Source organism: Nerophis lumbriciformis, linkage group LG29 (genome assembly GCF_033978685.3).
Source record: "Nerophis lumbriciformis linkage group LG29, RoL_Nlum_v2.1, whole genome shotgun sequence".
NCBI classification, from domain to species: Eukaryota; Metazoa; Chordata; class Actinopteri; order Syngnathiformes; family Syngnathidae; genus Nerophis; species Nerophis lumbriciformis.
Genome location: NC_084576.2, coordinates 22,365,001 through 22,387,500, shown reverse-complemented (window position 1 = coordinate 22,387,500; position 22,500 = coordinate 22,365,001). Strand labels below are relative to the sequence as shown.

Below are 22,500 nucleotides of genomic sequence, written 5' to 3'. Positions count from 1 at the left end.
ATATATATATATATATACATATTTATTTTTTTTATTTTTTTTTAAACATATATATATATATATATTTTTTTTTATATATATATATATATATATATATATATATATATATATATGTATATATATATATATATATATATATATATATATATATATATATATATACACACACACATATATATATATATATACACACACACACACACACCCACACACACACACACATACAAGGTAGGAGTCAAACTAAAACATAAAATATAAAAAATATGTACATATTTATATTTATTTAATAATGATTATAATTATAATATATATATATACATTTATATATAATCTTTTTTTAATATATTAAATAAATATACAAATAAAATATGTATATACAGTATATAATCATTAAATGAATATAAAAAGTTAAACATGTACGTATGTAAATGTACATATTTTTATTGTTATATTTATTTAATAATTATTATAATTACAATATATATTTAATTTTAATAATTACTCAACAAAAACAGAAAACTAATAATGTAACAGACTATAATTAAATATTAAAATAAAAATATGTACATGTGTATGTATATATATATACATATACACACACATACATATTTCATTATTTTAGTATGATACATGTACGTATTTTTCTTATATTTATTTAATAATTAATATAATTGGATATTAAGAGTATGTGAAAGTTCGACTCCTACCATGTTTACTTCTGTACGACCTCCTTTAAGTTTTGTAATCAATCAGAAATATCAAACAGCTAAAATGTGCCAAACATGGATAAGTGTGGAGAGTGTTTTGCATTGTTTTCCCATCATGCATTGCAGGGGATTTAAATGGGTGTAATTTTGAATTATGTGTAGTGCTTGGACATTTTTAATAACATCCAGAAAGTTCAGTGTTATGTTTGACCACGTGTGTTGACTTTCTGTGTTAGTTCACGTGCGCCATGAGTGTTGATTGGGTCGTATATAAATGCTGTGCTGTGTTCATGTCAAAGTGCAGTTCATGGTCATTAACCTGAATTACACACAATTTCCACAAGATGGCGACAAGTCTGCGGAAATTAAACTGTGAGATATTTAAAAATAAAAACCCTAGTTTGGACACCCCTGCTTGACACTGTTGTACTTGTCTGCAATTTATAGGAATAAAATCATAAATATTAAATGAAACTAAACTATTATATATTCAATTTATTTATTGAACATTTTATGTTAGCATTTTTTTATGTTTCATTTTAAAGTGAATAAAGCTGTCAAAACAAAAGTTGAGCAGTTTTATGTTCCCTTTCTGCAGCGAAAACTTAAAACCATGACATGTTATTATAGTATTATATATCAAAATCAAACTTTATTTATATAGCACTTTTCATGCACAGACAAGTAGCCAACACAAAGTGCTGTACAAAACCAAAGTGAATATAAGCAGAATAAGTTAATAAAACATAACATTGAGAGAATAATAGTAGAAATATTAATGATTAAGTTAAAGAACAACACAATAAAATAATAAAAAGCACATTATTAGTAAAAAGCCTGATTAAAAAGGTGTGTCCTTAGCATTTTTTTTTTTTTTAAAGTTCAACGCTCTCTGCGGTCCTGAGGTCCTCTGACAGGCTGTTCTGCAGGTGGGGGCCACAGTGGCTAAATGCTGCCTCACCGTGGGTCTTTGTTTTGGTATTTGCTAAAGATAAGAGGACCTCAGGATCCACGAGGGTTGACACGGTAAAAGCAGGTCGGATAGATAAGAAGGCGCAAGGCCATTAAGACATTTAAAAACTAATAACAGGACTTTGAAATCCACCCAGGAGAACGGGGAGCCAATGCAGCGACTTTAAAACTGGTGTAATGTGCGCCCGCCCTCTGGTCCTCCTATTATAGTATTTATTAATTAAACGCTGATGGGTGTTTATAGTGACACCAAAACATGTGAAGGTGCAGATGTCGTAGTACATGTGTGTACCCGTGTGTACCTGTGTGTACCCGTGTGTACATGTGTGTACCTGTGTGTAGCTGTCGCTGCGAGGCAACACGGCGAGATCGTAGCTGGATGCAAAGTGACTTTTGGCTTGTTGGATTTGTCCGTAACGTTCTCTCTTCCTCCACTTGGCTCTTCGGTTCTGGAACCACACCTGAGGCACAACGAGCAACACACACCTGTCACTCGTAAGGTTTTGACCGGGCTTTCTGCTCCGCCGCTCCCAGTCCGTGGAACGCTCTCCCTGACCACCTGAGGGCACCACAGACTGTGAATGCTTTTAAAAAAAGGCTTAAAAACCCTTCTATTTTTATTTTTTTTAATACACTGTAGCACTTTGAGGTTGTTTACTCAATGTAAAGTGCCTTTTACAAATACAATCTATTATTATTATTATTATTTGAGTATGACGGGGCTGAGTTGTGATCAATTGTCTCCTTTAAATAGGCTAACAAGATGTTAGCGCTGACAAAGCATATTAGTGCAATATTCAATAAAATATATCATTATTAATGAATACAAACTTGAAATGACACTTTTCAAGAATCATCAGTATCTTTCCTTTAGGAGCCGAATAAAGACTTTAATTCTTTATTAGACATAAACTGTTAGGTAGCATCATTTTTTTGGACAATTAAAAAAAAAAGTTACTGCTTCTTGTATATAACAAAAAATGTATTTCAAACATGCATATAATTAATTAATCCGAAAAGGAGTAGGAAGAAGCGCAGCTCATTAAATCAAACACCATCTGTAACACCATAGGTGGATTAATGAACGGGCCTACCGGGCCCAGGCCCAGGGGGCCAGAGGCCCCAAGGGGCCAGGCCAACTTGGCCCCGCGGCCGCGACGCATGCAAAACTACTTTTGCAAAAATAATAATCTTAGGCCCCAAGGGGCCAGGCCAACTTGGCCCCGCGGCCATGATCCATAGAGGGTCAGAGGCCCCAAGGGGCCAGGTCAACTTGGCCCCGCGGCCGCGACCCACAGAGGGCCAGAGGCCCCAAGGGGCCAGGCCAACATGGCCCCGCGGCCATGATCCATAGACGGTCAGAGGCCCCAAGGGGCCAGGTCAACTTGGCCCCGCGGCCACGACCCACAGAGGGTCATAGGCCCCAAAGGGCCAGGCCAACTTGGCCCCGCGGCTGCGACCCACAGAAGGCCAGAGGCCCCAAGGGGCCAGGTCAACTTGGCCCCGCGGCCACGATCCATAGAGGGTAAGAGGCCCCAACGGGCCAGGTCAACTTGGCCCCGCGGCCGCGACCCACAGAGGGCCTGAGGCCCCAAGGGGTCAGGCCAACTTGGCCCCGCGGCCACGATCCATAGAGGGCCAGAGGCCCCGAGGGGTCATGCCAACTTGGCCCCGATCCATAGAGGGTCAGAGGCCCCAAGGGGCCAGGCCAACTTGGCCCCGCGGCCACGATCCATAGAGGGCCAGAGGCCCCGAGGGGTCATGCCAACTTGGCCCCGATCCATAGAGGGTCAGAGGCCCCAAGGGGCCAGGCCAACTTGGCCCCGCGGCCACGATCCACAGAGGGCCAGAGGCTCTCAATCATTATTATCAAAGCTAATTCTCAAATTGGATCACACAACCTCACTCACATATTCTTTATCAATTATTAAAGGTTGTTTCTGAATTTTGATCACAGAACTTAATGCAAATATTCTTGATTGATTGGCAAAGCTCATTCTCAAATGTTGATTACACAACCTTACTCTGACAAATTATCATTATCAAAAAGCTTTATCTCGAATTTGGATCACAGAATCTCACTCAAGTATTCTTAGCTGTGCCCCTCCCCCATCGAGTCTTTCATAAACCGGTCTGTTCTTTTAGAATCTCCTCATTTGGTACTTTGAACTCGTGAGTGACTGCTCAAAATTTGGTTTCCTTTCCCTCAGTTCAGACTCAGAGATCATTTGAAATCATTCCACAAGAAGTTTAACGCGCACACACACACGACACACACACACTTGAGTTGAGCATTACTTGGAAATTCTTATATTTTCCATTTTGCTGTTATTATCAGCATCTTCCCATTTTGTCCTTTTCTTTCAAAAAAGTTTACAGTCTGACATTTGTCACTGCTGTCAGTTAATAACTTTTTGGTCTTTGACCCATTTTGTCATTTTCTCGATTCGATCGTCACTGACCACTCTCTCCTGTCTGGCAGACATCGTTGCTGCCATCATAGCCAGCAAGCTGCCTGCAGATAGCAACATTTTGGTGTCCTTTGTGAAAATATTTAGAAAGTAGACAAAAGTACACAAAGTTGTACAACTATTATCTTTATGATCTTTTTTTTTGTTTGTTTGTTTCTCTGTTACTGTGTGTGGCCAATTAAGTGACTTTTGGCCATACCTGGCTGGTGACATTTAGCGACTTTCTGGTTGTTGTTAAAATTAATAATAGCAACAGTTCTCTTCATCTTAATGCAATTTATTGTGTCTGTCTCTCCACATTTTGCCATTAGGTACTTTGAGCTCTTGTTGGTCAGTCACTCTAAGGTACATTGTTGCTGCCATCATAGCTAGCAAGCTGCCTGCAGATAGCGACATTTTGGTGTCCTTTGAGAAATATTAAGAAAGAAGACAAAAGTACAAGACATTGTATGATTACTATCTTTTTAAAAATTATTTGTTTCACTGTCAGTGTGATTGAGCGACTTTACCGCTAGATTTCGCGTCTTTTGGCCATACCTGGCTAGCGACTGAAAACATCATTTAGCGACTTTTTGGTTGTGAAGATAAGTGGTAAAAGCAGATCTGCCTGTTGGTCTTCCCACATTTTGCCATTTGGTACTTTGCACTCTTGTTGGTCACTCCAAGGCATTTGTCCCTGCCTTCAGCTAGTCACTTGGCTCTTTTGGAATTTATTTCACTGTAATTGGCTCTCTCTTTCTCCTCAGTACAAATCAGTCTGTTCCCTTGCCATTCATCACTGACCACTCCGCTCTCCTGTCTGTCAGACATTGTTGCTGCATGCAGATAGCTTGGGGTCCTTAGTGAAAATATCAGAAGAGAAAAGTACACAATTATCTTAATCATCTTTTTTTATTCACTGTCAGTCCTTCAGTGAGTCCCAGTGTGTTGGCGATTAAGCAACGTTGGCATTCGATTTAGAGACTTTTGGCCATACATGACTGGCGACTCAAAACGTCATCTAGTGACTTTCGCTGTCTGAGTTTAGCATTGATTGGAAATCTGTTATCAGTTCTTATAGAAATCAGCTGATTTCTGCTTTTGACTGTTAATGCTAGATTGCTAGTTTTGAAAATTGCATCACTCACACACACACACACACACACACACACACACACACACACACACACACACACACACACACACACACACACACACACACACACACACACACACACACACACACACACACAGTTGGTTAAGCTGTTGTGATAGGCAAAGAGCCAATGTGCACAGAAAGAAGGGAAATATGGATCATAAACGTCTAAGTGGAGGAGGTAGAAAAAAAACTCAGCAAGAAAAGAAAAAAAAGGAATCAGTTTTACTTGAGAGTGTTCCAAATATCTCCAGCTTCTTCAGTACAAAGACATCTGCTGAAAGCAATTCTATAAATGCTACTGCAAATTCAGCTAAGGTTAGCAATGCACCTGAGCTAGCATGTAGCTCCCAAGATCCTGAGACCACTACAAGTGTACGCACTGAACCAAATGCTTCGGATGCTAATGATTCAACCAACTCAGCAGTAGCCAGTTGCTCGGATGAATGTGAGGTCACTGCACCTCTGGACAGCATAGAAAATGAGTTGAATCTTTCTTCAACACCATCTACAGTGACAACTCTACCTAGTGATCCCGCTAAATGGGCTGATACCCTCACTGAGTCAATGAAGGAAGTTCTTATTCAAAGAGGTGCAAAATCATTTCACAACCGTCACAGCCATTATCCAGCTTCTGTGAGGAACAGTGGGCTAGGAGGCAAACCCCGATACCTAAACAATGAACATTTTACTTCACACCTGCCCAATGGACAACGAGTACAAAGAGAGTGGATGATGTACTCTCCCTCTACTGGTAATGTTTACTGCTTTGCATGCAAACTGTTTTCCCCAAAAACGCATTCTTTTGTGACAGGCTATTGTGATTGGAAACACTCAGAAAGATTTGGTGAACATGAGCGAAGTGCTGAGCACATAACCTGCATGCAAGCAGTCTTGAACCGCGCCACAGGTGCCACAGTTGATGCAGACCTGTTCAAACAGTTTCAGGCAGAGAGCAGCTATTGGAGGCAGGTGTTACAAAGAGTTGTTGCAGTCATTAAATTCCTTGCAGAAAGGGGCCTTGCATTTAGGGGTAAAAATGAATCGTTAGGGTCTCCTCTCAATGGGAACTACCTTGGTATTCTGGAGGTCCTGGCTGAATTTGATCCCTTTCTAAAGGATCACATCAGAAAGTTTGGGCAGATGGGTCGAGGTAATACCTCATATCTGTCTACCACCATTTGTGAGGAATTCATTGAATTGATAGGTGCAAAAACCAAACAGGCTATAGCAGATGAACTGCAAGCAAGCAAATACTACTCTATCATTGTGGATTCAACCCCAGATTTATCTCATGTGGACCAATTGACATTCATATTCCGTTTTGTTAGCAAAGAGGGCAGTGTTGTTGAACGCTTTGTGGGTTTTGAGCCCATTACTAGCCATACAGGTGAAAGTTTGGCTAACTGTGTCATGTCTGTGTTGGAAAATCTAGGGTTAGAGCTGTCAAATTGCAGGGGGCAGGCTTATGATAATGCCAGCAACATGTCAGGGAGGTATAATGGGTTGCAGGCTCACTTAAAGAAAAGCAACCCATTAATACACTATATTCCATGTGCAGCTCACTCTTTGAATTTGGTGGGAGTCAACAGCATTGACAGATGTGGAAATGAAGTCTCTAAGTATTTTGACTTGATTCAGTCTATTTACAACTTCACAACTGCATCCACACACCGATGGGACAGGGTATTTGGCAATTCCAACATAGATCTCACACTTAAAGCTTTATCCAACACGCGTTGGAGTTGCCGTGCAGAATCTACCAAAGCACTGTGGCAGAACTACAGTAAAATAAGAGCAGCACTACAGGGTATTTCCACTGATGACACAGAGAAACGAGACACACAAACTGAAGCTGACAGTCTAGTGCGGAAGCTGGATTCACTTGAGATGGCCTTCATGGCAGGCTTTTGGGACACAGTTCTGTCCAGATTTCAGGCCACAAGTCTGCAACTTCAAAAAGCAGACATGGACCTTGGTACAGCAGTTAGATTGCTGGAATCTCTGCGCACCTTTGTTCTCTCCCAAAGAGATCTATTTGATCATTTTGAGCAGAAAGCCTTAAACATGTTGGGTGGCACCCCATCTTACAGGGCTGAACGGACGAAGAAACGTAAAAAGTTTGCTGATGAATCAGCATCCTCAGATGTTGTGCTTGAGGGAAGGCAACTGTTTCAAATAGAGACATTTATTGCCTCTATTGATCAACTGAGTTCAAGCCTTAATCACCGTCTGGAGGCCTACAAACATCTGAACAATTTGTTCAGTGTCCTTTTCTCTTTGGATACAGAGTCCAATGCTTCAGTCCTTCACAAGGCCAAGATTCTCACTGAATCATACTCATCTGACCTCAATGAAAGTCTTGGACAGGAGCTTATACAGTTCAAATCTTTTATACAGCTCAACAACACTGATGAGGAGAGGACCCCTTCAGGACTGCTCAAAACAATAATACATTTTGGACTACAGCCTACGTTTCCTAATACATACATTGCGCTACAGATTTTTCTCACTCTACCGGTCAGTAACTGTGAGGGAGAACGCTCATTCTCTCTTTTGTCAAGAGTCAAAAATGAGCTGCGCACAAGAATGACTCAGAAAAGATTAAATGCGTTATCTCTAATGGCAATTGAGAGTGAGCTGACAAGAGAGTTGGACTTCAATGATGTGGTGGATGATTTTGCGAAATTGAAAGCACGAAAGAAACCCCTTGCTTAAAGGTGCACTGTGTAAGATTTTTAGGTTGTTATTTCCAGAATTCACCCATTCACTAATGTTAGGCTACCTGTTTTCATGAATACTTACCACCACCATAAAATTCTAAGTATCCATTATGACTGGGAGAATTGCACTTTCGCCATTTCTGGGAACTGTCTGTCACCTGGATTCTGAAGATAGGATTGACTTTAGGCAGAAGCTTGGTGCTTTCTCTGGCAAACTGAACCTCAAGCTTCATTCTCTGCAGCTTTGCATTCTTGTTCAGACTTTCATCGACAAGGAACTTTTCAACTTCCCCACTATCGTGAAGGGGCCACCAAAAGATTTCAGTGTGTCCAGCATGTCTAGTCTCTTCTTCTCCTGTCTTTGAGCCATCTCTTGTTTCTCGTCAGCCCAACTCTCGAATTTTGCCTTCATGAGTTTACTCCAGTTGAGTTCAACCTCTCTTTTTGCTTGTGCTGCTGCCTTGAAACCTCTGAAGCTCCTGGCTCTTCTGTAAAATTATTGACCTATTGACTGCGTTCAGTGTGCCCAACTTCTTCAGTCTGTAGTCCACCTTGCCACATTGTCTCTCCATCCCAATGTTGTGCACAGGGGTGCCATCAATGTTACTAGCCTGTTCACTGACAGGGTCCATTGGGAAGGTCTCCTCATCCATCCCATAGTCCATCCTCTGCCTGGCCAGGACAGTCTTCAGATGGGGCAGCATGAGATCTGTCAGCTGCTTCACTTCATCCAAGTATTCGGCAGCCACGTCTGACACTGAGTTCAGGACATGTCCAGTGCCTGTCCAGCCACTATAGCATTCTTGCTGTCTACATCCAGATCCACCATGAAACTCTGTAGCACTTGCTCCATCTTCATATCGGCCTCCGCCAACCGCATCACTTTATTCATGGCACTGCTGAAGCCCAGTGTAGTGTGGGTGCCACAAAAGATCTGCCCTGCTGGTTTTTCCAAGTTGTTCATCTCTGCCAACAGCTTTGAAAAGCCTTTGTTGTGCTCTGTGCTGTCAGTCATATGTGCATCTACAAGTTTATAAACATCCTCCACATTGACTCCTCTGACCGACGCCTCCTCAAGCTTTCCCACAAAATAGATACAGACTTTGAGCCTCAATTTGCTGCACAGCTGCCGTTATGCCAAAGTGTTTTCTTAAGATATTATTTTATTTTTAATGATAGAAGGGAGGAAAAGGGGGCAAAAATCATGTCCAATTTAGTTTTTTGGGTGGGGTGGGGGGTTTATTTCATGATAGGTACCAACTTCCAATACATAATATCTCTCAAATGACCCAATGCACCATCACTGAAGTGGGCGTAATCATTTTCCAAAATTTTTATTTTTAGGCCATTTATCCCCTCCCCCTACCTGTGTCTGTGTGAAACCTGTGCTTGTCTGTGTGGTATACCTAATAGTGTGTGTGCAGTATGTGCACTCTTCTGTACAGTACAGTGTGCATGTCTGTTCACAGTATACAGTATTTCTTGCATAGTGCGTGCGTGTGTGTGCGCGTGCACGCGCGGGTTTGAGGGGCCAAGATCATGTCAGGCCCAGGGGGCCAAAATTTCTTAATCCGCCCCTGTGTAACACAAACAAGTAAATAAAAAACCTAATCATAATTAATGTATTAATAATTATTTCTTGTACTTTGTCAACACTTTGAACATTTTATTAACGTGGATCATATTGGTACATTGTTTATTAGTCCTTTCCATAACGTAACTACACACACTGATATGCAAAAGCTTCTAAAATGAACTCTTTAAGTGTACAATGTCTTTGCATTGCAGATCAGTTGTGACAATATTAAACAAAATTTGTAATTTCAATGAAAATTAATTGAGCACAATCCTTGTTTAATAATAATGATGGTAAAAGTAGTATTAATGAAAATAACAATGGTCATAATAAAGTATGTCAATTAACTTCAGAATGTTTGCTCAAGTTTGATGCCGATCACTTGTTTTAAGTGCAGGTCATAAATATTTATATTTAATATTTCAGTCTAAGTACACAATTTACTGGCAGGAATTTATAGCTGCAATTAAGTTAGATTGTATTAAAAAAAAAAGTCAGATTTTAAAGTGAAAAACTGGCAGCTCAGTTGGCAACATTTTATGGTAAAAATAAAAGTGCAACAGTTTTTCCGATTACAGCAATGCACGGTGAATAAATAAATAATAAATAATAAAATAAATAATACAAATATTCTTGAGCACTGGTGTCAAAATCAAGGACATGCAAAAGCCTGGAAATAATATTTTTTAATAAAATAGCTGCAATTAAGTTAGATTGTATTAAAAAAAAAAAAAGTCAGATTTTAAAGTGAAAAACTAGCAGCTCAGTTGGCAACATTTTACGGTAAAAATAAAAGTGCTACAGTTTTTACGATTACAGCAATGCACGGTGAATAAATAAATAATAAATAATAAAATAAAATAATACAAATATTCTTGAGCACTGGTGTCAAAATCAAGGACATGCAAAAGCCTGGAAATAATATTTTTTAATGAAATACTTGATCTTTCTCCATTTTTACAGATAGAAATGCACGTACTGTAAAAAAAATGCATGCGTATCTTTTAAACTTGAATATCTAATAATGCGACAAATATTTTTTTATATAAAAAAATAAATATTGGAAATATGTGTTTGGCATCGATTGTACACTGTAAAAATTACAATACATTTTATCGTAAAAAAAATAAAAACCCTATTTAATTTTCCAGAATTTTACCGTCTAAATACATTTTTAAAAAATGCTAGTTTTTCCATTTACAGTAATGCACTGTGAATAAATAAAAACATAAATTCTAGAGCACAGGTGTCAAACTCAAAGCATGCAAAAGCCTGTAAATAGCATTTTTGAATACTTAAGTACTTTATCTTTCTCTATTTCTACAGACAGAAATACAAGTATTGTAAAAAATATACATGCGTATCTTTTAAACTTTAGTATTATCTAATAATGCAACAAATATTATTTTATAACACATAAAATATCTGTTGAACTTATGATTTCAAAGCAAGTCATCCATCAAATTGCTTCACTGTAAAAATTACAATGCATTTTATAGTAAAAAAATAAAAAAGTTAATCTCAGTCGCCAGAAGGTTACCGTAAAAAAACAGAAGTAATGTCTTTCCATTTACAGTAATACTGTAAAACAACAACCGTTTTATGGTAAAAATTTTGGTGACCAAGCTGCCCTTTTTCTTTTTTTTAACCGCAAAATCTACAGTGTGTGCAAAAAATTAATAATTAAATGCGTAGTTAATTGTGTAACAATATGATACATTTATATTCATATATTATTCACTGTTACAAATGGCCGCCAAGTGGCCCTCAATGAAAACCAGTTTGACGGCCCTTGTTTACAAGAAGAAGAAAAAATAACTGGCTGCTCAGTTGCCAGATTTTTACTGTGAAAATAAAAAGTGCTACCGTTTTTCCATTTACAGTAATAGCACTGTAATAAACAACGGCCGCAGATTTTAGAGCACACACTAAAAAATGCTGGGTTATTTTGATAACCCAATTTATGAGTTGCTAGTGTTGGGTTACATTTTGGAGTTATTTTTATGAACCGCAATCCATTTGTTTGGGTTATAAGAGTGTTATTTTAACTCAATTTATGGGTTGTCAAAATTATGGACCTTTTGGGTTGTTTTTCAACGAGTAACGCATTTTTGGGTAAAAGGCTAATTTTTTTTATTCAAAAGTTACTTTTTTCTTGAAGGGAATTTTATTATGGATTAATCTCACTAACATTATTTACAACCACACAACATTGAGTTGTCATAACTCAACTTTTGGGTTAAATAATTCAACCCAATAGTTTGTTTGGGAATAACCCAACATTGAGTTAGCATAACTCAACTTTTGGGTTAAATAATTCAACCCAATAGTTTGATTAGGAATAACCCAACATTGAGTTAGCATAACTAAACTTTTGGGTTAAAAAATTCAACCCAATAGTTTCGTTGGGATTAAACCCAACATTAAGTTATCATAACTCAACTTTTGGGTTAAATAATTTAACCCAATAGTTTGGTTGGTAATAACCCAACATTGAGTTAGCATAACTCAACTTTTGGGTTAAATAATTCAACCCAAGTTTGATTGGGAATAACCCAACATTGAGTTAGCATAACTCAACTTTTGGGTTAAATAATTCAACCCAATAGTTTGATTGGGATTAACCCAACATTGAGTTAGCAAAACTAAACTTTTGGGTTAAATAATTCAACCCAATAGTTTGGTTGGGATTAAACCCAACATTAAGTTATCATAACTCAACTTTTGGGTTAAATAATTTAACCCAATAGTTTGGTTGGGAATAACCCAACATTGAGTTAGCATAAGTCAACTTTTGGGTTAAATATTTCAACCCAATAGTTTGGTTGGGAATAACCCAACATTGAGTTAGCATAACTAAACTTTTGGGTTAAATAATTAAACCCAATAATTTGGTTGGGATTAAACCCAACATTAAATTATCATAACTCAACTTTTGGGTTAAATAATTTAACCCAATAGTTTGGTTGGGAATAACCCAACATTGAGTTGGCATAACTCAACTTTTTGTTCAAATAATTCAACCCAATAGTTTGATTGGGATTAACCCAACATTGAGTTAGCGTAACTCAATTTTTGGGTTAAATAATTCAACCCAAATTTGGTTGGGATTAAACCCAACATTAAGTTATCATAACTAAATTTTTTGATTAAATAATTCAACCCAATAGTTTGGTTGGGAATAACCCAACATTGAATTAGCATAACTCAACTTTTGGGTTAAATAATTTAACCCAGTAGTTTGGTTGGGAATAACCCAACATTGAGTTAGCATAACTCAACTTTTTGTTCAAATAATTCAACCCAATAGTTTGATTGGGAATAACCCAACATTGAGTTAGCGTAACTCAATTTTTGGGTTAAATAATTCAACCCAAATTTGGTTGGGATTAAAACCAACATTAAATTATCATAACTAAATTTTTTGATTAAATAATTCAATGCGTGTTGGGTTGGAAAAAAAGTAACCCAAAATGTTGAGTTAAAATATCTCAAATAAGGGGTTCGTTTTTTTCTGAACCAGCAGTTGTGTTAAAATTGAGTTATTTTCTAACCCAACATTTTTTTAGGGTGCAGTGTTCCTCAAACTGTACGTGGTATGCCTACAGCTGCCAGCACTAAAAGATGAGCCTGTTTTGAAGCTAAGATAAATGCTATGTTGTGATGTTGTAATTTTTTTTTTTATCATATCGTATATGTATTGTGTGCTTTTATTCTTTTTCTCTCTCTTTCTTTTCTTTTTCTTTTAAATTGTAATTTGACTGCCTTTTTTTATTTATTTATTTTTTTACATCATGGCCAGGGGACTACAGATGAAAACTAGCCTTCTGGCCAATTCTGGCTTTTTTAACCATGTGTTGTGCATGTCTTTAATGAAATTGCATTGTCCCCTTTGAAATAAACTAATCTAATCTAATCCAAAAGTATTGCGTGATTAAAGTACAGTGTTTTATTTTCCTATATTCCAACAGTGTTGGCCAGAAATATTAGCTATACTTGGCAAAAAATGTTTTTAAATAAACCTCTGCCTTGTTTTTAATGACTACTTAGGTGTACTACGCTACTGTATTTTAATGTTGGTTACTTGGGAGAGTCAAGTGTTTTCTGAGGTGGAGTTCGAGATTGACTCTCAATTTAAAATAAAAAATATTGCACCTGCAATTTTTTACTGTTAAATATACTGTTTTTTTGTTGTTGTTTTACAGGTAAAGTGTGAGAAAAAAAATAAAAATAGTGTTCTTGACCTGCACCCTGGCCTCGGTCAGCTCCGTCCTGGTGGCCAGCTGCTCCCGCACGTAGACGTCCGGGTAGTGCGTCTTCTGGAAGACCTTCTCCAGCTCGTCCAGCTGCACCGTGGAGAAGGTGGTCCTGTGCCGCCGCTTCTTGCTGCTCGTCACCTTGTTGTCGCCCCGGTCCTCCTCCGCCGCGCAGCCGACGCCCTCCTCCCCGGCTTTGGCCGCGCCGTAGCCGCCTGCAAACAACCGCACTCACTCCTTAAAAAGTAATAATACATTAAAAAAATAAATAAAAATAAATACGTATAAATGTATAATCTAATATTAAAAATATGTTTTGTTGCCGTCTTATTACCGTGCGGGTCTCCGCGAGGCGAGCCGCGGTGCTCCGTCAGCCCGAAGGCCTGCGCGCATTTCGGGGGAGACTTGGCGAAGTAGCCCCCGCCGTCCAGGCTCTCCATGACCGGCTCCGTGAAGTAGTCCCCGGCCTTCATGGCCTGGTTCTTCAGCCCGAACTTGTCCTCCATGAAGTCCATCGTCATCATCCTGGTCATCAGCATGATGTGCGGCGCGCAAGCAGCAAGTCTTTATAGGAGCCCCCGCAAGTCCTCCGAGGACACCCCCGGTCCTGCTGGCCCCACTTGGAGACGCGACTCCTCCCACCGCGGGTCCAGGCCCAACGGAACCGAGCCGGGGAAGCAACAACTGCTGACAAATAGGTACCTAAACTATGCCATTTCTTCTTCTTCTTCAAACTTTTGTTTTTTTTTTACTTTCACTTTCATTTCACGGGTAAACATAATGATGGTGTACTAATTTGCATTTATACATGATATATTCCAAAATATATTAGTTGCAAACCCAGCAGTCAGTTTATGCAGATTTAGGTGATTCATGTCATTTTAAAAAGGAGTTCTATATTTTCATGAAAATATAACAATGCTCATTAACTATGTTTGAAACTAATTGTAAACATTCTCCATTTAAAATTTAATTAAATGTAAAAAAAAAAACAATATATCTAATATCTAAAACTTAGTTGTTGTTTAATTACACTTTTATTTATTATTTTTATTTTATTTATTTTATTTTATTTTTTTAACCTAATGTTTTTATAAACGTCTAAAACAAATAAAAAAATATATTTTGTATTGTACATATTATAAAAACATTTTTTTTTATATATGTAGAAACATTGACTATAGGAACAAAACTTTGTTAATATTGCATTACATTTGTATTTCTTTAATTATGTTTTTACTGAATTTTTTTTTGTAGTACTTTTTCTTTTTTATTACCTAATATTTTATAAATGTCTAAAATAAATGAAATATATGTTTTCTGCATTTTACATTGTTTTAAAAACAGTTTTACTCACAACTCCGTACGTTATGTTAAAAAAAAGATGTAATATCTGAGAAAATGAAGTAACATTAACTATGACACAAAACTTGACAGCATCAAGGGTTGGAATTGGGGTTAAATCACCAAAAATGATTCCCGGGCACGGCCACCGCTGCTGCTCACTGCTCCCCTCACCTCCCAGGGGGTGAACATGGGGATGGGTCAAATGCAGAGGACCAATTTCACCACACCTAGTGTGTGTGTGACAATCATTGGTACATTACTTTAAGTACTTTACTTAACTTAGTTATTGTCGGATAAAAAGTGTATTTATTTTTATTATGTTTTTACTTTAAAAAAAAATTGGATTACATTTTTTGGTATATATTTTACCTAATATTTTTTTCATACATTTCTAAAATAAATGAAATATTTTGTGTATTTTACATATTTTTAAATACATTTTTACACACAACTGCGTACAAGATGTTAATTTTAATATCTGAAAAAATGCAATGACATTGACTATATGACACAAAATTTAATTTGTATTTATTTTTATTGTTTATACAGATTTGTTTTACTTTTAATCTTTTCTTTTTGATTACCTACATTTATAAATGTTTATAATAAATGTATATGTGCATTTACATGTTTTTGAAAATATTTTTACACACAACTGCTTAAGAGATGTTAAAAAAGATATCTAATATCTGCAAAAATGCTGTAACATTGACTGTGTGACACAAATCCTAGTTATTGTTAAATTAAATGTTTATTTAAATGTTTATTTTACAGATTTTGCAGATTTTTTTTTACTTTTATTTTTAATTACCTAATAATTTTATTTTATAAATGTCTAAAATAAATCAAATATTTTGTGTATTTTACATATTTTTAAAAACATTTTTACTCACAACTGCGTACGAGATGTCAAAAAAAGATATCTAATATCTGAAAAAATGCAGTAACATTGACTATGACACAAAACTTAGTTGTTGTTAGATGAAAAGTGTATTTGTTTTTACTTAAATAAAAAAAAATGTCATAATTTTTTTGTATATTTTTTACCTTATATTTTTTCATGAACGTCTAAAACAAATTAAGTATATATTTTTTGTATTTTACATTTTTTTACGTACATTTTTACACACAACTGCGGACGAGGTGTTAAATAAAATATCTAATATCTGAAAAAATGCAGTAACATTGACTATATGACACAAATCCTATTGTTAACATGACATCCAGAAATATCTGAGGCTACCAGAATTGATCACTTTGACAGAGTTTAAGTCCATTTTAAAATATCGAGAAACCAGTTCTCTTGGGAAATGTACTTGCTTTTAAATTGAATTATTACTTAATTGTTTTAAATTATTTTTGACCTGTTGTGGTATGACTGCTGTTGTTCTGTTGTATTGTCTTGTTTTAATTATTATTGTTGTAACTTTGTTTGTGGCGCCCTCTTTGTCAGGTGGCTCTTGAAAAAGAGATGTTAATCTCAATGAGTCTTTACTTGGTTAAATAAAGGAAATAGAATTTTGAATTGAATTAAATTGCATTTTTATTTATTTATTTATTATGTTTTTACAGATTTTTTTTACTTACATTTTTGTATTATTTATTGGCTAATAATTTTATTTTTATAAATGTCTAAAATAAATTAAATGTTTTGTGTATTTTACATATTTTTAAATACATTTTTACACACAACTACTTACGAGATGTTAAAAAAAGATATCTAAAATCTGAAATAAGGCAGTAACATTGACTGTATGACACAAATCGTAGTTGTTGTTGAATTCATTTATTTTAATTATGTTTTTACTGATTTTTTTTACTTTTAATTTTTTCTTTTATATTACCCAATACGTTTTGTAAATGTCTAAAATAATTTTTTTTTGTATTTTACATATTTTTAAAAAACATTTTTACTCACAACTGCGTACGAGATGTAAAAAAAAGACATCTAATATCTGAAAAAAATGCAGTAATACTAACTATGTGACACAAATCTTGGTTATTGTTTAATTACAATTGTATATATTGTTATTATGTTTTTACTGATTTCTGTATGACACAAATCTTAGTTGTTGTTGAATTAATTTATTTAAATTATGTTTTTACTGATTTGTTTTTACTTTTAATTTTGTATTTTATACTACCCAATACTTTTTGTAAATGTCCAAAATAAATTAAATAAACATTTTGTGTATTTTATATATTTTTAAAAACTTTTTTTTTTACTTTTGATGTTTTCATTTTTATTACCTAATCATTTTTTTTTTAGAAATGTCTAAAAAAAAAAAAAAGATTAAATTTGTGTTATTTTTATTATGTTTACTTTATTTAAAAACAAAATAACTTTAAAGGTTTTAGTATTTTTTACCTAATATTTTTTTAATAAATGTCTTAAACAAATTAGATTAAAAAAAAATACTTCTTTGTATTTTACATATTTCTAAAATATCTTTTTACCCCTAACTGCCTACAAACCACCAAGTCAAGACTTAGAGGCGTGCATGATCTAGGTGGGTTCTGGGTTCAGGACCAGGTCTGTGAGGTACCACACAAGGAACAAGTCCAAATAAACAGGCCTGTGGGAGGGTGGGCAGGCATCTTATTGGACAACTAAGGTGACCAATCGGGTGCGGCGGCCGCTGAGGATAAAATGTAAAATGTTTTTTAAGTGCTTATACTGTCGTATTTTTATCAGCTTTTCATAATTATTAGTATTTAGTGCATGTACATTTTTATAATAATGTTAACTGCTGAAGTCCAAGTTGAATAAACTTTTTTGGGGGGCTGACCTGTAAAAACAAGCAAAGGTCAAATGTGGTTTTTCTGTCCTGAAACACCTGATGTGAGCTCTTCAACGTCTCACAGAGTCCAGTACTCAACCTGAACCCGGGCTAACATTCTTTTTTTAATTCAATTTGTAGTAAAACATCCTGCTAGCGAAACGGGGCCACGCTCGCATTAAAACTGCAGTATTAGCGTTTCCATTTAGCTTTGACGTTGAGCCCACGGTTTGTGCTCGCCACCGCTCGATTCCCTCGACACGCTTCGGGTTTCTCTGAGCCGCTGCCTCGTTCCTCCCCGGAGTTCAGGGTCCACTTTTCTTTACGTTGGATAAAAGACGCAGACGCTCGGTCGGAAGGCGACCTGGGTTTACCTTCCGTTTTTCTCCCAAAGTAAATTTGTTTGGGAATGTCATTCACTGACGGCTTAAATAACACCAAGCGTATCATAAGTGATACATAAGTTTGGAACACTCTACAGTCTCCATCAGTGGTGTCCAAATATTTATGTCCTAGGGGCCGCATTGGGCTAAAGAAATTTGGTCGACAGCCAAAAGCCAACTACATGTAAAGTAACATACTGTATATATATATATTAGAGATGCGCGGTTTGCGGGCACAACCGCGGAGTCCGCGGATGATCCGCGGATCGGGCGGATGAAATTAAAAAAAATAAGATTTTATCCGCGCGCGGGTCGGGTCGGGCGGATTAATTAGATTTTTTTTTTGTTTTGTTTTGTTTTTTTTTGCGGGTGGCAGTTAAACCAATTCGGAAATATATATACATAGTTAAATGTTGTTACCCACATACGAAAAACGAGCAGGCACCTGCTGCATATGCCACAACAGAAGAAAAAAAAAGAAAAGAGATGGACACTTTTACGGAGCGGAGAAGGGACGCCTCGCCGGGGTCCGGGACCGAGGCCCCTTCCCCCGAGAGGGCCCCACCGGGAGCCGTAGCTGAGGCGATCCGCGAGAAGGGCCCGACGCACGTCCAGGGTCACTACCGCGCCCACCGCACCGACACCCCGCCTCATCCGCCTTCGCCGCGGCCGGCGTCACGCGCAGCAGGTAAGCAGCTTATCTGCCCGCCACCCCCGTGGCCGGGGGCTCGTAACATGGGTCACTCCGCGCGCTCCGCCCGCGCAGCTTACCTGCCCGCCACCCCTGTTGCCGGGGGCGCGTAACAGGGGTCACTCCGCGCGCAGTGCGCTCACGAAAGGGGTGGGGCTCACCCTGGTTTATATAGAGAGCAGGACGGTGGCCATGGAAGTCGGAACCCGCTAAGGAGTGTGTAACAACCCACCTGCCGAATCAACTAGCCCTGAAAATGGATGGCGCTGGAGCGTGGGCCCATACCTGGCCGTCGCCGGCAGCGAGACGCGCTTGGAGGTGCGCTCAGCGCGGCTCCCATATGATTGCGCACTGGTGTGCGTCTGGGTCGTGACAGCGTGGCACGCGAAAGTCTGTGCTGCATTGGATCAGTCTCCTTTCTTTAACAGGCAAAAGCTTTATAACCTCACCATACCTGCCAACTTTTGAAATCAGAAAAACCTAGTAGCCAGGGTCCAAGGGCCGCAGGCCCCGGTAGGTCCAGGACAAAGTCCTGGTGGAGGGTTCAGGGCTTCGCCCCCCGACGCAAAATGATTATTAGCATTCAGACAGGTTAAAATGTTGCTAAAACCATCACTTTTCTATCAGTCACAGTGACTTTTCAAAACAAAAATATTACAGCAAAAATCATATGGGTTGATTGGCATGTTTATTCTGTAAACTAACTTCAATAGTTTGAAATTATTTTGACAGTTAATGCCAGTTATCCTGTCAACCTTTCACAAGACTTCAATTTGTTAATTGAAAGTATAAACAGTATAAACACTTTTTACAGTAAACAAATGGTAAAACAGTACTAAACAATTCCATTAAAAAAAAAATTGGTGTCATTATTAACTTTCTGTCCAAGCTTGTATAATCTACTGCCTTGTTCAATTGTAAAACATATTCTGTACCTAAAATTCACATTTATATCACAATTATCATACTGTAAACATGGTAAGCTAACTTCATTAAAATTAATAGTCCTGTCAATAGCATGGAATTACAATTCAAATGTAGTTTTTTTGTAAGCCTTTCAAAAGAATTCAAAATATGAAAAATTAATGAAAATTAATTGAAGCCATCAGACACTTGAAAAGTGGCACATCACATCTCTAATGTAATCATTTGAACTTTTCAACAGAAATAGCACTGCAAAAATATTAAGGACATACTTCTGTATTTTGGTAGTTATGCTGTCAACATTTAACAAGATTTCTTCAACTTGGACTTGAAAGCATAAATAGTATAAACACTTTTAACAGTATGTCGTGCTGTGAAATACAGCCGACAGGATTGCGCACCAAACACGAAGCAAGGCCAAAGCGCATGCGGTGCAGGAGAACAAAGGACTTCTTTCATTTAAGGTTTGTGATAAACCATCAAACTCATTCGTTAAAAGGACTCTATAGTAATATAAAGCGAATTTTTCTGGACATTATCATGCAAGAAAAGTTTATTTTTGGGACCGCGATCACCGCGTAATGATTTTTAAAGGTTGCATTACAAACATTTAACTGTCCCATGTGATCAGCCAGTGCGATTGGAAGTCCATGCTCAATTATTGCCTCCGTAAATAAAACTTCGGCATTTATCACATCCAAAGAATCTGTTTGGGCGACGAAAAACGTTGAAAGTTTTCCACTTGTATCGCTAGCAACGGCATTAGACTTGTGTTTTTTTGTCCCAAAGTGGTCTTTTACATCGCTAATTCCTCCGTGTCCGATCGAAAAATCTTGTCTGCACAAGGTGCAATACGCGTAGTTTTTTTTTTTAATTAATGAAAAACTGTATTTTTTATCACTGCAACGTAACCCGGAATAGGTTGATGAAAACCGTATGAATTACGGGAAAACCGGAGTTGTTGGCAGGTGCCTCACTAATGCCTTGCATCGTCTATATTAGATATAACGGGCGGGTGCGGGCGGTTGGCGGGCGGGTGCAGTTCTGATCAAACGTTACATCGGGTGGATGGCGGATGGTTGACGACTTTCTGATGCGGTTGCGGATGAAATATTTGCCTATCCGCGCATCTCTAATATATATATATATATGACTTCTACCTTGTTTACTTCCGTTCAGGTATTCAATCAGAAATATCAAGCAGCTAAAATGCGGCAAACATGGATAAGTGTGGAGAGTGTTTTGTATTTTTCCCATCATGCTTTGTAATGGATTTAAATGGGTGTAATTCCGATTTTTTTATGGTGCATGGACGTTTTTTTTTATTTTTTATAATATCCACAATTTGTGGTATAGTGTGTTGTGTGTTATGTCTGTTGGCTCGATTTTTTTTTTTGCACCATGACTAAGGAAGGTTGTTTGCATTGGGTCATACACATTACTAATGTTGTCCACATACTGGTGACAATGCAGCAGTGTATAAAGTATCGTCTCATTTATCAAACTCATGCCAAATTAAAGAGGCTGGCGGGCCTTAGTTTGGACACTCCTTGTCTACATCATAAGTGGAATTATTATTTTCCTAAAATGCCTGATGTATCAGAATCAGAATCAGAATAGTTTTTATTGCCATTGTTTGAGAACGGGTTCACAAACTAGGATTTTTTCTTGGTGCCACAATGGTATCAGATCAGATTCATGAATTTAAAGTATAATCCACATGATGGCAGTAATTAACTTAATAGAGAACTGTCCAGTGATCCTGCAAGATTTCAACGAAGACGAAACGAGAGAAACTTTGCCAAGTTTGAAAGAAATAAAGTAAGAACACTTTTTTTAAATGAGACATCAGTATGAACAGTTCATCTAATATTTCATATCATATTTTACAGTAAAACTGTTTTGCAAATGTGTGTATCAAATTTGAAACAGCAGGTATAAAAGGTCATGTAACTCTAAATGAGTCAATTGGCATTTTATTGCATTTCATGCATTATAAATACCATGGAGCAACATACAGTCTTTTGATGCTTCATATAAACAAATATGTTTACATTACACAATACGGTATATTTAGAGGTAAAATATACATATCCAATTTGCTGCAGTATTTTGTGGCGATCCCTCAGTGTGTGTTGCGATACTAAATCATAGATTTTTATGAGAAAAAAATAAATCACATTAAAAATACATAATTTTGAATTTTTGTAAGTTTTTTTTTAGATGTCAAATAATTAAAACATTGAAGATGCTTTGAAAATGATAAAGAATGTGAATTCAAGTGGTGTGGAGCAGCTGAGAAGATAATGACAAATGTTTTTTTTATGTTTGGAAATAACATGATAGATATTTCTGTGTTGCATTATGTTTTTGTTTGTTATAAAACAAATAGCATGAAAACAATATTTTGTGACCGGCTGTGTCAAATATGACACAAATTGAAAATCTCATTGAAAATGAGTGGCGCAATATTAGGCCTAAAATACCACAACGGAGACCCCGGACTGTTGAACAGCTTAAGCTGTACATCAAGCA

The 22,500-nt window shown here is 37.0% G+C and overlaps 1 protein-coding gene across 2 annotated transcripts in view; it reads right to left on the bottom strand.

The window, feature by feature from the left end:
* The window catches only part of alx1 (ALX homeobox 1), a 19,284-nt gene extending 4,714 nt beyond the window's left edge, over positions 1–14,570 (bottom strand). The window contains exons 1-3 of one of the 2 annotated variants that reach the window (XM_061924337.1): positions 14,175–14,570; positions 13,829–14,077; positions 2,012–2,140 (exon numbers count right to left, since the gene is read on the bottom strand). In XM_061924337.1, the coding sequence (XP_061780321.1) occupies positions 2,012–2,140; positions 13,829–14,077; positions 14,175–14,379 (583 nt within the window). In that variant the 5' untranslated portion in view covers positions 14,380–14,570. The remainder of the gene's footprint in view (positions 1–2,011; positions 2,141–13,828; positions 14,078–14,174) is intronic. The other variant, XM_061924338.1, reaches the window with a different exon arrangement.
* Between the last annotated feature and the right edge of the window lie 7,930 nt (positions 14,571–22,500).